Source organism: Nestor notabilis, unplaced genomic scaffold (genome assembly GCF_000696875.1).
Source record: "Nestor notabilis isolate BGI_N333 unplaced genomic scaffold, ASM69687v1 scaffold9687, whole genome shotgun sequence".
Classification (NCBI taxonomy): Eukaryota; Metazoa; Chordata; class Aves; order Psittaciformes; family Psittacidae; genus Nestor; species Nestor notabilis.
In genome coordinates this window covers 497-15795 of record NW_009935131.1, presented here as the reverse complement: position 1 = coordinate 15795, position 15299 = coordinate 497, and the positions used below count along the sequence as shown (strand labels likewise).

Below are 15299 nucleotides of genomic sequence, written 5' to 3'. Positions count from 1 at the left end.
GCTGAACTTTAGAGTTCATGCCTTGCATGAATGAGGCTCTATTTTAAGTGTGTGCTACGTGTCTTCCTTCCTTCCATCCATCTTATATTTTTATACAACTTAGACATTTGTAAAAATAAAATCTGTGGTTTACTGCCAAGGAGATTCCAGTAGTGCTGCTGATGGGAATGAAGACTGTAAGTGAAGGGATCCCGAGTTTGGAATTTTATTAACTTGGCTGTGATGTAGAAGTACCTGTATATGGAGAAGGTTTGTGATGTAGGTTTCTTAATTTAGCAGGTAAGATCCAGCAGTTGACAGGAGAAGCTAAATAAATTCAGGCTAGAAATAAAGTGCATTTATGAGTGTAGTTAAATGTTGCAGGAACTTACCTAGGAATGTGATTAAATCCTTGTCACTTAAAACCCTTGTATCACCATAGAGCAGCTTCCTAGTGCAATCCTGTGGTATGACTGGAAGGCTGGGCTTGGGGATGAGACAGTTGTGTCTTGTCTTAACTTATTTTAATGACTCCAGCACTGTGAAGTCTGGGCACAGTTGAGTTTGTTTTCACATCATTACAGCCATTCAGCTCTTTTGAGCTTCTCCTGAGGTTTGACATATGCTGTGTATTACACACTGCAAATGAAGAGCTTGATCATAACTTCAGGACTAATCAGGGTCTCTCTCTGTTCCTCAGTGCCATGGCTGTGGAGTCTTTCACTGCTGTTTCTCCTAACGTCCAGGTTGGCAGCTTTGTTCTTTCCAAGGGTAAGGATTGCTTTGTACTGGCTCTGTGTCTGCTGTTGCATCAGCAGTGGACTTTGGTTCTTTCCCCAATGGTGGTGATTTCAAGTGACAATCAAGAAGCCAGCCAGGAAATTGCCCATTCCAAGTTAGGCACCTGAGCTTGTTTCCTTATTCTGCTTAGGTCTTGTGGATAAAATTGATGACTTCAAGCAGCTGAGCTTGTCACACCTTGAGGATCCCCATGCTGATGTTACCCGAGGAGGAGATTACTTTTACCACAGCGAGAACCCCAGGCGACCAGAAGTAAGATGGAAAAGATAAACCAAAGCAGTGATTGCTTTTGTGTGAAAAAGAAAGTTGGGGCTGGTCCCATTCCTATTTAAATATGTAGAAACCAGAGTGCAGACCATGACGGAGATAACACCCTTAGTACTGTCCTTCAGCATGAGAGCTTCTCTTGCAGGAAGCTTCTGGTTCTGCTTCTTTGTCTTCTGTTTTCTTGAGTTTGCCATGCTTTTAAATGGAAAGACACAGGATGGTGCTGGGAGGTGGGTTGTACCTCTGCCTTGCTGTACTGAACAGAATACAGTGAAATAGCTTGTGCACAGCTTGTACTGCCTGCCCTCCTCTGCCAAGAAATAACATAACAAGGGATGAACAAAGGGTTTCACTGTTACTGTGTTCCTGCAGCTAAATCAGAGGGGGTTGCAAAACAGCATTTGAGCTGCCCCACTGTTACTGTGTTCCTGCAGCTAAATCAGAGAGGGTGTTGCAAAACAGCATTTGAGCTGCCCTGTTTTGGCTGTCAGCTAGGCCTGAAAAAAGCACAGCTTGGAAATCATGCTGGGTATCCTCTGGCTTGAAATAAGGAAAAGTGCTGATGCAGAAAGGGTGTTCCCATGCAGAGGTGTCTTTCCTGTGATTCTCCTTTGTAAAGAAATCTCTCTTGACTTCCACTGTTCTGTCTGTAGGTGGGAGATCTTCGTGTCTCCTTCTTCTATGCAGGTCTGAGTGGAGATGACCCCCATTTGGGCTCTGCTGATAAGGTTAGTCCTGAGCTGTTCCTGTGTTTTACAGACTCTTCCCAGCTCAGTAACCAGTAAATGTTCTCCCTTTCTCACAGGTGACTGTGGTCGCTCGCCAGCGAGGAGATCAGCTGGTGCCATATCATACCAAGTCTGGAGATGTCCTGCAGATCCTGTACCCTGGGGACCTCACTGTGGAGGTGAGATAGATACACACTGGAGTAGTGAGGGTTAAGACTGGAGATGGTAGCGTGGAAGCAACAGGGAGTAGGCTCTCCTTTTCCTTCTCCTAAACCACTGCCAGCTCTGGTTTGCTCCTCATGCACTGGAATCAGGAGGATCTGGAAAGGAATGGAGGGGCAGGCTGCATGTGGTGGTGTTTGCTTTCAGGAAGTGTTTCAGAAGGAGCACCAGGGTAACACCATGAAGACCTGGGCGCTGCGTGCAGCGGGCTGGCTGGCCATGTTTGTGGGCATCAGCCTCATGACCCGAATCTTCTACACTTTGGGTAAGTTGTTTTACAGAAGGATGAAATGATTTTGATTAATTGCTTGCATGTGCAGTTATGACTTTGGAGGGCAGGAGGAGTCTGGTTTGGACTTGGGTTGGATTGGATCTGAAAGCTGCAGTAGGCAATTGCAGGGAGACAGGATCCCAGACCTGGATGGCTGCTTTGTGAACGTTAAAACATGCACAAATACCTGTTGCCAGTCTCAGGAGCCCCCAGCTCAGTGCTCACCAAAACCAGGACCTAAAGCACTGTTGTGCTGGTTCTTCCAAGTCCAAGGTGCTGCAATCCAGCTACTCTCTAAACCCACACACAGGTGGTCCCCCAACAGGTCTTGGTAGTTGTACAGTAACATGTCTGCATGTCTGGTTCTTTTACTAACAAACAGCAAGGAAAGCTTTTATCCTTTTAACACAGAAAGATGTTGGAATAAAAACATAGAAAAGCAGCTGGTGCCTCAAACTTGTATAAACCTCAGACATCAAAGCTAGTATTTGCTTTGTAGCTGTGAACTCTTTTTTTTTCCTCTCTCCTATTTATCCGTAGACATGCTACTGCAAGCTTTACTGTTGCCAGAAGCTAGTTTCTGTGCTAGTGTATTATATCAGTTGCTCTAGACCTGTTCCATAGCTGCAAGGCTGTCAAGCTGCTCTGCCTCTCAAGCCTTGGACATGTCTTCTGACTTAATATGGGATTGCTTCCTGTCTGAAGGGATGAGGATTCCATTGCTTTATATATTCAGCTCTGGTTGGTTATCAGATGCCTTGAGGATGCTCTGCTGAAATGCCTTACCCAGTGTACTTGATAAATAATTTGAGTGTCTTTTGATTGCAGTAATTAGTGTGCAAATCCTAAGCATGATTTCCTGTTAAACTATCATTTATCAACTGCTTTATCCCTGGTTTAATTCTTTCTGCAGTGGACTGGTTTCCTGTTGTGAGAGACCTGGTTAACATTGGGTTAAAGGCGTTTGCGTTCTGCGTGGCCAGCTCACTGTCGCTCCTGACCATCTCCGTGGGCTGGCTCTTCTACCGGCCTCTCTGGGCTCTGCTCATCGGGCTGCTCTCTGTGGTGCCCATTGTGGTGGCGAAATCTCGTGTTCCACCAAAAAAGCAGCAGTGAGGAGGAGCTGCTTGGGGTTGGGCACTGACTTCCCAGTTAGAGGCTTCTCTGCTGCGTTCCTGTTAACTGCAGCACGCTCACAGCGCATCCCAGGCCAGCAGTGAGTGCCCAGCGCTGGGCAGGGGCTTGCTACACCTTACTCATGAAAACAGGACTCTAGGATGGTGTTTGTGGAAGTCAGTGACATTGACTTTGGGGGGGAAAAAAGGATTTTGGAGTGTCTGTGTTGATCCTAAGTCAGTGACCCAGCAGTTTGTACCTCTTACGGCTCACTAACTCCCATTTGAGCACTGGCAAGTCCTCACTGACCGGTGAGGCACCTTGTGTCTCATGGAGCAAGCACCAGCTTCATCTATGGAGGTGATCAGATCTCCCTAGGAAATGTGCGTGCCTCTCTCTGCAGCCTGTTCTCTGCACAGTCACATATGCTGCTCTGGCTGATGCATTAGGCAGTGTGTGTGTGTGTGTGTGTGTGTGTGTGTTCAAAAGGGAACCACAACTTAGATTTCACACGATGCTCATGTAAAATGTACACTTTGGAGTGAGGGTTTTCAGAGTAACTTGCAATAACAAGTGAGCAGGTGAATGTGCTCTGAGGCAATGCAGATTTGGTACAAAGCATTGATTTCTCCCAAGCTTTTTATAAGTCTCCAAGTTGTTCTTGGTTAAGCATCCAAAACGGAAGTATGGACCTACACCATTGTGTAACTGTATCAAAAATGGAACTTTGAATTGCACCTACTTCAGGGGGTCCGCTCAGAGGTCACTGACCTCCAGAAATCAAACCTGCTGCCTTGAAATGAAAGTAACTTTTATAACTGAATGTATATTCTTCGTATTTGGGGTTTTTTGCTGTGTGTACTGTTTCTTTCTTGAATTTCACTTAGTAATGGCAATGAACATACTCCATGAAATTCAATCATGAAAACATTTTTGCCTGATTAGATTTCATAGACTTTAGTAGCCCGAGTTTTGAGCTTTTGTATTTGTATCACGGTAGAGGGATGTTGCCTTGTGTCTGATGCCGCACATCATTGATGTATTTCTGCTATAACCAGTACTTGAGGTTGGAGACTGTCCCATACCGGTTTCAAGTCTCTCTTCACCAAGCTGGAACTGGGCTCTCCCTACGCTACAGGGGGGTTCTTTCTGTAACTATGCCCAAGTCAGTGCAAATAAATAGAATGTCTTCATTTACTTTTGCCAAGGGTCTGTAGGGACAGGCCAAGGGGAACGGCTTTAACCTGCCAGAGGGGAGACTGAGGTGAGCTCTGAGGCAGAAGCTCTTCCCTGGGAGGGTGCTGAGGCGCTGGCACAGGGTGCCCAGAGAAGCTGTGGCTGCCCCATCCCTGGCAGTGTTCAAGGCCAGGTTGGACACAGGGGCTTGGAGCAACCTGCTCTAGTGGAAGGTGTCCCTGCCCGTGGCTTGCAGGGCAAGAGCTGCTTGCTGCAGGATGAGCTGCCCGTGGGGGAGGTGTCATGGATCACACGCTCTTTTTCTATATTTTATTTCATTCTACAAATACGGTACAAAAATAAAGCTTTTTTTCTGAACATAACTAGGCATAAGCCATTTTCTTGCATGTCAACCTTTCCTCTGTGACAGTGCCCAGCAACTAGACTATTCCCCTCCACTTCTGAAGAGACAGTGTCAGTGTAACTTATGTATAACTATAACAGACAGATGAGCATTTCTACTGCAGGAAAAGCTGGTGCAGATATAATATTCCTCTCAACAGCTTTGAAATGCTAAGGACTGTGGTAACACAAACTCTCTGGTTTCAGAGAGTTTTGCTTCTGCCAGTGACACTTGGCCACTTTTACAGGGTTTGCCTCAGAACATGCCCATGTGGTCTTGATAAAACTGAAGTAATTTGAATATATGTATATATATATGTATACATCTGTATACATGTACATATGTATTTGAATACATATATACATTGAAATTAAGATATACTGAACCTTAAGTTTGAACTGAGGAGAGGGCTTCTCCCTCCTAATGCACACAATTCCTGAAAGCAAAGGAAGACACGGGCTGAAAAGCCAAACCCGAGCTTCACAAACAGCAGAAATTCTTTAGGAAGTGAATTTCCAGATTCCTCCAACTCCTGACTGCATGTTATACCTTAGGGGAAGTATTTCCCCTTCTGTGATGATGAGCCAGCAAGACCAGAGCTCCACCTCACCACTGAGATGTGTAAGGTACAAATCAAACGAGGTGTCAGTAGTTCTGTAGCCAGCTCGCTGCAGGCACAAACAGCAGCCACGTGCTGTCATCCTGAGCAAACAGGAAAGAATGGGAAGGAGAAAAATGGGAAAATCCAGTGCTAAAAAGAAGGAAAGCCTCAGAAAAGAGAGGTATTAGTGCTAAGTGATACAGAAGAGAGCAGAAAACCCTGACACCACAAAGTGATCTTCTCAGAAGGTACCACTTCACCTCTGCTTCTAAGTGCAAGGATATAAGGACAAAAGGATGGATCTCATCATCTGTGACAGCAAAAGCAGCTCTGGGTACTGAGTGAGGCTGGTCCCTGACAGCTCAGAAACACAAGTGAAAGGGCTGCATCCTCTTAGGAAGAGTGACTGGTAAAGGATGCCTGTTGTGACTGTTGTTCCTGTATCGGGGAACAGCAAAGCAAAGCTTGTTCTGCTCACAGTTTCTCAAAAGGGAACAAATGTGCTTCTTCCCCTTTCCTTTCCCGCTTGCTCTTTCTGGTTGTCTTCTCTTCTTTTTTCATCTCCAACTGGCGATTCTGGGGCCAGAAGAGATCCACATTCCCTGCTGCAGGCTCTGAGCTCGGACCTCCTCCTCCTTCAGAAGAGGATCCCGCTCCTTTCTTGGTCACTGGTGCTGATGGTTCAGTCTGGAAAAAACAGGCCTGAAAATCAGAAACCTGCTCTAGAAACCACTCAAAACTGCCCCTCTCTGAACGGCCTCATCTGTCACATCAACACTTCATCACATTACAAAGTCATTAAGTGGCTTGGGTTTCTCACCAAAGCAGAGTGTTTCTGCCCTGGATGTCAAGCATCCTTTCAACACAAAGTGGTTTTGATGATGGAAGACTAAACCCAAACTTAATGAAGATGATCACCCTTTCTCAACAGGGAAAAGATTAAGAACGAGCAGCAGCCCAATCTCACCCTGTTAGCTACACGCTTGGCTTGGAGGAGTAACTCTAGGAATGGGGTGTATCAAAACAGACTATACTACCAAAAAATACTAACAAAAAATGATGATGGTTTAGGAAATACTAATCTCTTGATCACAACACTGAGTCTTACATGGACATGACCACGTACAATTTCTGGTCTACTGTTTTTTACTACTTCTTAGTCACATGCTAACAACAGGGAAGAGGATTGGTTTTGAGCAACTACACTGTGGAAGTTCTACACGCTGCAGCTGGCAACATTAACACACTGGGGAGACTGGAAAACAATCTAGTAGCGGCTTGTAGGGACAGGACAAGGGGAGTGGCTTTAACCTGCCAGAGGGGAGATTGAGATGAGCTCTTGGGCAGAAGCTCTTCCCTGTGAGGGTGCTGAGGCGCTGGCACAGGGTGCCCAGAGAAGCTGTGGCTGCCCCATCCCTGGCAGTGTTCAAGGCCAGGTTGGACACAGGGGCTTGGAGCAACCTGCTCTAGTAGAAGGTGTCCCTGCCCATGGCAGGGTTGGAGCTGGAGGAGCTTTAAGCTCCCTTCCAACACAAACCAGGCTGGGACTCTATGACTCCGTGAAATACCACCCTGAAAAAGAAATCACTAATAGAAATGCAGATACCCTGAAGGAGTAGCGTTGCTTCAGTCGCTCTCTGATGAGAAGTCCTTTTATCAGCAGCTTCCAATTACCCAGAGCTCTCTTCTCACGCTTCTACATGGGGTTGTTATTGAAAAGAGGGAAATTTACTACTGTAAGTTTCAGTGTATTTACATCCACAGCAAATGGAACTTTAGGATTTTGAACTGCCATTAAAACCCCCCCAGACCAACTTACACATGTCACATTGCAAGATCACAGGTCAGTGGATTTCTTAACAGTAAAACATATTGGTGTCCAGTTATCTGCTAAACACATGAATTGCTGCCACTTTCTAACGTGCTCCCTGACGGTGTAAATTACACCACCCCCAAAACTGTAACCTCATGTGTGTATCCCTCATTTTGGAATAAAATTGTTGGAGCAAGTCCAGAGGAGGCCACGGAGCTGCTGCGAGGGCTGGAGCAGCTCTGCTCTGGAGCCAGGCTGAGAGAGCTGGGCTGGGGCAGCTGGAGAAGAGAAGGCTCCTCAAGGGGACACCTCAGAGCAGCTCCAGTGCCTAAAGGGGCTCCAGGAGACCTGGAGAGGGGCTTTGGACAAGGGATGTAGGGACAGGACAAGGGAACCTGCCAGAGAGGAGATTGAGATTGGCCCCTCATGGTCGCAGAGCTGCAGGCCTCCTGTTACACAGCCCACCCTTGTTTGACCATCCACAGTTTCAATTAAATTTACTTAATAAATAAGGAAGCTGCAAAAATAACTCTCACCTCCTTCTCCTTCCTTTCTATTTCTGCTTGTTCATTCTCCCAGGCAGCAATGAGCACCTCTTTAAACTCCTCACAGACAACGTAGCCGTCAGTGCTAGAATGAAAACACAATCCTTGGTCAGCTACTAGAAGGAAACAGAAAGGGAGCAAATGCCTGCTGACCAGAACTGCCTCAACAGATCCAAGTGTGTAACTCATCACATGTGCTCCTTAACACAGGGAATACAACTTGTGCAGGACATCAAGATCTGTCAGGTGCAGCAAAGCAGCTTTACATACACTGGGTGTGAGTAGCCACCATGAAAATCAAATCCAGTGATGGCCTGAGCACAGTCAATGTCCAGCTTCCGCGCCACTCTGTTCAGGTTTGGGAGTTTCAGCTGCACACAGCCAATGGGTAACATGCATGGCAGGAAGAGATAGACATTCCCATATTCATTCCGAGGAACCTGTCATTGCAAAATCAAAGAGAAACCATGAGAGTCCTGCTCTCTGCAGAGGTCAGAGTCCCTGCTGCAGCTTGGGGACTCTCCCTTCACTCTGACCTGCTACGTTCCACTCCAGTACTTGATCAGTATCACGACAAGGCAAAAGCCTCGATTTTAGCTCATGGTTATCTCCCAGCTATGCTGTCTGCCCAGGCCTTGCTACTCAGGCTGTAATGCTGAGAATTAGCAAAACAAAAATGGGCTAGGAAAATGAGATCAATGAAATGCTGAAGTTGGCAGCCTGCACTGCAAGCACGCATCACTTGTACTGGGGAAAGTCCTCAGGGAAGTTCTGACCATTCCCTCCTGGGTACAGTAACCTCCGAATCCAGAGGTTATTGACTGTCATTTCACCTCTAAAACATGCAACTTCTGGAAAAATAAAGCCCACAGCTCCATATAAACCCTGCCTTCCCAGCTACCTTTCCATCCACTGCTACAGGCGGCTGGAACTCCTCTGTCTGCCAGTGACCGAAGAGCGCCAGGTCCTCCCTGTCCTGGTCTGCAGGCTTTGCGAGACGCGCCTTCCGCGCCTGGTTGGAAAATCCTTTCACCATCTGCACAAATACAACAACCAGGCCTGTAACACTGCAGCAAAAAGCTGCCAGTGCCTTCAGGCTTCCCTAGGACATCACAGAGAAGGCTCTGGGAGAGAAGAAATGCCCATTTCCTAGCTTCAGTGTCTATTGCTGCTAAGTGATACCCCACGGCACCTGTGGGAGTTCATCCTGCAGTTCACAGAGAACTCTAGGATGCCTCTGGAGGTGGAAAGTGTGTAGCTCTGCTTGGGGTGGGAAGAAGAGATACCTGAGCTCTGGGTATATAGGAACTAGAGGCACAGACTCCCAATACAGACACCACAAGCCACGCAAGTGAGAATGTTCATCCGCTGACAGAAAGAAGGCAAAACTCAAACCAGAATTGAGCTTGAACTTTAGAGGGCAGAGGAAGTCAAACCCTCTTACCTTGTAAGGCATTTCTCCAATCCTCACCACGCGAGCTTGCTTCAGCCAAGTGTCCTTGGAGTGCAGCGTGTGCACACAGTCCCTACAAAGGCCAGAAGGAAGGAACCATAAGAGTTTTGAAGTCTCTCTAAACTGTTATCACATTCGGAATGGTAGAAAAGCTGTCTTGAAGTGTTACACAAACGCTGTCTGAGCAGCTAAATGCCTCTCCTTGTCTGTGCATGTAGCCTGAGACTACTGCTGGTCCTGCACTACTCACCTGGAGTAGACAGCCTCTCCCTTGCAGTACCCCAGGATAGCAGCTGACTCCGGATAGATTGCCTGGTATTTCAAGAGGTGCCTCTTCAGTGCATAAAGAGGGTGGTTTTTGTACTCTCCAATTGCAGTTGGGAGAGGCTGATCCTGAAGCTTAACCTGAAACTGTAGGAATTGTACAAAGAAAGAGTGATTTCATAACTCCCCTGCACTACTCCTGGGTACCAGAGTACTGTGAGAGGGATAATGCTGAACTTGTACAGGAACCACAGGAGTAAATTTCCAGCATGGGCTGCCCAGTACTTTCGTTATGCAGATTTATCTGAAGAGCCACCATTTGATACTATTTTAATCTATCGTTGTATATTCCCATGCTCAATTTGAACCTTTCAAGCCAAACACAAATTTCCTTCCTCATGGAAAGATCTCTAATGCTTTTGGCCTGAATGAGAATCCAAGGACTGGATTCCTGGCCCTAAACGTCCTAATAATCTATTGCCATTTACCTCATTTTCCTCCTTCTTGTCTCTTTGCACATAGGGACTTCTATATGGCTGCAGCGTGTCCTCCCACCACGCAGGGTCCACACGGCTCTTCCTCGTTGCCGTCATCCACACCGGGTCATACCTTTGTGTCACATCCCTGACGCTCCCATCGTTGTCAAATCCCAGGACGTAGGAGAGTGGCTTTGTGGCATATGTGAAGCACAGCTGGGGCTGGCCAACATTGCCATGAACACAGTCTACACTCACCCACTTGTCCTCAGGCTCAAGGAAAACCTCCAGCCACTGGTCTGTGCTCGTTGCTTTCCTTACCTCCTGCTCCCCATCATCCTCATCACTAGAAATGATTTTGTTCCTCTTTCTTGCTGCAGAAGCCAAGGCTGGAGCTGGACTATCTGCTGGCCTAGGCTCAGCTCCAGATGGACTTTGAGATACCTTCAATATTGAAGTCTCAGCTTTGGGGCTTTTTATAGCTGTTACCTTCGACTTCTGGGAGCCCAATGAGCTCCTCCACCTTTTAGAGACAGTTTCAAAATCCTCATCAGAGAGATCACTCTCCTCCTCTGAAACCTCAAAGTCCGACACACTGCCCTCATCACTGTCACTCTCTTCTTTGTAACACACTTTGGAGGCCACTTGTCTCCGACGATCGTTCTTGGGCCTGACTGGAACATCTTTTTCCACTAAACTGCTCTCCCTGTTACCAGATTCCTTCTGTCCCTGGCTGCCTGCAGTCATCTTTGATTTGTGTGGCCTTTTGGGCTGAGCAGTTTTGGGCTTCTTCGGCTCCTTGTTGTCTTCTTCACCCTCTGAGGATTTCTCATCCTGCTTGGCTTTTTTGCAGGGGCATTTTTTGGCCACAGCTTTGAGTGTTATGGCAGAGCTCTTCTGCCCCTCAAAGGTACTGCTGAGATACTGCTTCTGGGATGAGCTCTTCCCCTGCAAAGGAACGTGCAAGGTCACTTTTTAGGCTAAGATGTTAAAAGTGTAGACTGAAATCAGCACGAGGTGCATGCAGCCCAAAGGGTGGTCAGTCTGCGTGTCAGAAGGACCTGAAAACTTCAGGCAAATGGCTGAAGAGAGCAGCAAGTGTTTGCTGTCTTTAAAGTTTGAAAGACATTTAAACCCACTGAAGCACAAGAAGTCTTTGCTGAAACACACAAAATGGGTGGGTTTTCTTAAGGAGAAACCTAAAAATTAAGTGTTTGTGTCTTCTGCACTATAGACAGAACATGGTCACCCCCTGGCTCATGCAATGATTCATTTCAAGCTGCAACAGCCAGAAAGTTTTTCCAATCCTGCTCTCTGAACCAGTGACCTATTCCATGTTCCACACACCCAACACAAACTACCTTTGCTTTTGTCTCCTTGAGAGGAACAGGCTGAAGAGACAGCACGAGGCGACACAGCAGCTGTAGCGCTCGCAGGATGATTAAAAATATCTGCAGAAGAGAAAACAAAGCATGTTTTAACCTTTTTGTCAAGGTATATTAACAAAAAACCCTCTTGAAACTCTTTGCAACCTGGGTTCTGTCACAAATCATTTTCATTCCTACCTTTCACCCAGTGCTGTGTACAATGACCCAGTGTGTAGGTAGCCCAGTTGCTTCCTAAAGTATTGCACAGTCTTACTTATGTCACTGCTGTGACAGGGATACTGCTGTTAACTCACTGATGAGGAACAAACTCCTGAAGAGGCTACATCACCCATCCTGCTGGAGCAGCAGCAGTAAGTCTGCCAAATCCAGTTGGGCACAGTTCAAATTGAAAAGTTTACTCACAGGAGGACTCCAGGTAAAAATACAACAAAAAGAAAAAGCCACAGAATCACCCAAGTCACCAATTTGTGTTCTCCAAATCCATTCCTCAAACACCACTTTGTGTCTTCTCTGACACCACTCATCAAGCATCCAAACTCAGCAACCAGTCCTGCTCTTCCCAGTCACTTACGTGAACCAACTCTTCCTCATCCCGTGCAGCATAGATGGCAAAGCGCCTCTCCAAGGTTGACTGAAGGGACTCTCCTTTTTCAGTTGAAAGCTCATCATTGATAGTGAAGGTTCCAACAAACCTGAAATAAGAGATACCTAGTTATGGTCTAGCATTTGTGACTCTACCCTTCAACTTCATAGTTCACCTTTTCCTTCTGTGCAAAGGACACACTCTCACCCTTGTCCTTAACATCAGAAAAATCACTGAAAATCAGCAATTACATGTAGCCCTCTCCCTGAAGCCTGGCTCTACGTTCTGTGTGAGAGCACGACAGAGCTTTACCATTTCACCAAGTTGGAAAGGCAGTGGAGGTCCACCTGGTCTGCAGGCACTTTAGTGAAGCGGGTGGGGATGATGGACAGGCCAATGGCATGAAGCTCTGGCTGGCTGCAGATCCTGTTTCTGTAGAAGCCATTTGCTAATAAACACAGAAGGTGAACCTGAGAGAGGAAAGTTTCTACAGTGAATTCACAAGAGCTTTTCTTTGCATGGTAAAAATAAGGAAGGCTTTACTGCTCCCTTTAACAGACAGGCAACAATGAAGCCTCCCAAGCACACGTGAGGTGGACACGGAGCTGTCCTCAGATCACCATCAGAAGACAGTAAAGCCTTGAAGTCCCTGTGTCTCCTGCTCTACAGGACTGATGTTAACTGACAGAATGGGCAGACAACACACTCAGTGAAGAAACACACATCCCACTCACACACACCTGCTTTGAGTTAGAATTTTACTAATGCAGTGATGTTTCTAACTTACAGTTTAGAAGTCTACTGAGCAGAGAGCACTGCAGGCCCCACACTATTTGATCAAAATTAGTTTCTTCTTATTTACAAATCAGTTCAAACATCTTTACGCTCATACTGTTCTCTACCAGGGTTCTCTGTGACCAATACCTTGTGTGTGTCCTCACGAACCTCCTTGCTGAAACGCTTCATCATTCTCCGAATGTACATCTCAAACTCAGCTTTCCTCTTTTCTCTGCACAAGATCACACAAGAAAAGGATGTGGTGGGGTTTCTATGGACCTGCCTTCCTAGATTCCTGAACTGGATCAGTTCACAAAGAGAACCCATCGCAGGGAATTTTCTGTGCACACTGAACAGAAGTTTAGCTACTGTCTGTGTGAATAGGCATGTAGGATGCATGTGACCAATCAACTGTGAACTCAATGTACCTGACTACTAAGAGATTGGTATATGCAGATGGCCTAAATTCTACCAGTTAGTTTTGGACAGGTCAACATTAAACTTTTAATTCCGTGGTGCAATGCTCCCAGATGCTGAGGGCTTTCATTTGACCATCTATTCACACCTCAGATGTGGACACACAGAGGCTTCCACCTGAGCTGTTAAGATATTTCCAGTAAAACAATGTCATTCACCCACAGCTCTCCTTGAAGAGAGCTACTGCTGTCCCTGGTTTGGGGATATTAAAGCACAGTGGAGTTGCACACTTGATTTTCAAGGGAACTGAAACGCCTCTATTCCCACCACTGAAGATTTCTGGTACCGTCAGTGTGCAAACTGCTCTCCATCCATAACCTTACATCAGTCTAAGCCAACGTCATCTGCACAAAGTGGGGATCTCCACCCAGAACACAGTAAGTCAGTGACAGTCAAGACTTAGCATACTGTGAACTTCATCCTTTGATGGCCCTCCACTGTCTTCCCTGTTCTTACCTCCTCTCTCTTCTCTTCAGCAGCTCTGGGGTTTCAATCTCTATCTCAACAGGGTTGCTTGGCAACACCGGAAGAACAGCAGCTTCTAACTTATCTGTGGCAGGTTCCTGGAGTTCTGCAAAAGCAAAGCTCGGTTGGTATCATGTCCTGTGTCCTTTACTGGGATGTCACAGTTCTGAATCTTCAAACTGGCTCATTCCCAGCTGCTCAATATTAGACACAGACAACTTTGCAAGTGCTTTGTGCATGGTAGCATGATTTTAACAGAAGCCAACAAAGCCAAATTCAAGGCACCACCATCAGGTCAGTAGCTGTCTGGCTTTTTTCTACTTTGGAACCATTCTAAAAGCATTGTGAGATATGAGCTTTTACAGATACAGATATCTACATGGAACATACTTTAGGTATACAGAATATATATACATTTACCTGAATCCAAATGAGGAACGGTTCCAAACTCAACTTACACAAAAAGAAGTGTGTAACAATATTTACTCCTTAAAATGAATAAACATGTATTTGTTACCTTCCACATCTTCCCATTCATCTTCACTTTCATCGTCATCACCAGTATTGTCTTCATCCATCTCCTTTTTAACAGGAGATTGTCCCTGCAACTTTATCACCTTCTGAGGGGGCTTCAGTGAGTCACTGTTAAAATGATCATAATGGCTTAAGAGCAGGAAATGTAGCTGCTTGCTTACTTGACAAAAACAGAGAAAGGACACACTAAAAATAGGGAAATAAATGAAGCGTGACCTCTGCATCAGTAGCAACAGATTATTTGACAATTAAACACAGGTATTTTCTTTGTAAGACCATGCTGATAGTATATTTGGATTCAAAAAACCACCACAGAACGGTAAGTTTAAAGATTTCTGCTTATCATTTTAACCCCAAACCTCATGCCAACGTTTCTATTCACGCTGGGTTCCATAATGCCTCCCTAGTCCCATGTTAGAACTATGTCAAATGAAATAAAACTTTATATTTAAACCATTACATTTGAAAGGCTCACATATCTGCTTCCTGTACAGACTATCTTCCTTAGGACTGGCTCTGCAATGAATAAGACAGTAGTTCTATTCAGCTCTGTGACCCAATGTACTAAATTGGACTGATAGGCTAAAACAAACTGCTTACAAGCACATATGCAGCATCAGATCCTAAGCAAATAACATCAAGAGAAAGCTCCTATAAACATGAATGCTAAGTGAACTTGCCTGCACACTTCCTCTTTGTAATGATTCTCTTTATTTCTGGGGGCTTTTTTATTTTCTTCTATCAGTGATTTTGCCCCTTTTTGCTTTGAAGGGTTATTTGTTGAGTTGGAACCTCCAGTATCACAATTTTCTTTCTTCTTCTTAGCTGGAGCTTTCGAGTTGTTTTTCTTTACACTGGGCTTTTTCTCTTCAAAATCATCTGCATGGGACAGAAGAAAGGAAGGTGTGTTAAAGTGTGAAGTTTCACCTCCATGGCAAGAATTGAACAAGATTTGTTTAT

The 15299-nt window shown here is 45.7% G+C and overlaps 2 protein-coding genes across 2 annotated transcripts in view; one reads left to right on the top strand and one right to left on the bottom strand.

The window, feature by feature from the left end:
* Positions 1 to 3384, top strand: part of TMEM43 (transmembrane protein 43) — a gene marked incomplete at its 5' end in the record, with an annotated part of 7737 nt that extends 4353 nt beyond the window's left edge. The window contains 6 exons of the mRNA XM_010017685.1: positions 680 to 750; positions 911 to 1032; positions 1701 to 1775; positions 1853 to 1954; positions 2145 to 2262; positions 3182 to 3384. Of these exons, the coding sequence (XP_010015987.1) occupies positions 680 to 750; positions 911 to 1032; positions 1701 to 1775; positions 1853 to 1954; positions 2145 to 2262; positions 3182 to 3384 (691 nt within the window). The remainder of the gene's footprint in view (positions 1 to 679; positions 751 to 910; positions 1033 to 1700; positions 1776 to 1852; positions 1955 to 2144; positions 2263 to 3181) is intronic.
* Positions 3385 to 6038: 2654 nt separating this feature from the next.
* XPC (xeroderma pigmentosum, complementation group C) lies at positions 6039 to 14383 on the bottom strand. Its single transcript, XM_010017684.1, has 14 exons — positions 14323 to 14383; positions 13797 to 13911; positions 13011 to 13095; positions 12399 to 12556; positions 12075 to 12195; positions 11477 to 11566; positions 10128 to 11063; positions 9626 to 9786; positions 9367 to 9448; positions 8824 to 8958; positions 8193 to 8362; positions 7914 to 8007; positions 7171 to 7260; positions 6039 to 6251 (listed from the first exon to the last, which is right to left on the bottom strand). The coding sequence occupies exons 1-14, from the start codon at positions 14381 to 14383 to the stop codon at positions 6039 to 6041; spliced, it is 2511 nt and encodes an 836-aa protein (XP_010015986.1).
* Between the last annotated feature and the right edge of the window lie 916 nt (positions 14384 to 15299).

What these genes read in the sequence shown, in the direction of transcription:
- XPC (XM_010017684.1), bottom strand. Translation starts at nt 14,383, where the DNA reads ATGGATGAAGACAATACTGGTGATGACGATGAAAGTGAAGATGAATGG. An exon ending in ATGAGGAAGAGTTGGTTCAC is followed by an intron (nt 11,567 to 12,074) that starts GTAAGTGACTGG and finishes TCTCTTCTGCAG; the next exon opens with ATATTTTTAATCATCCTGCG. An exon ending in TAGAAAGGAAGGAGAAGGAG is followed by an intron (nt 7,261 to 7,913) that starts GTGAGAGTTATT and finishes AACCCCATGTAG; the next exon opens with AAGCGTGAGAAGAGAGCTCT.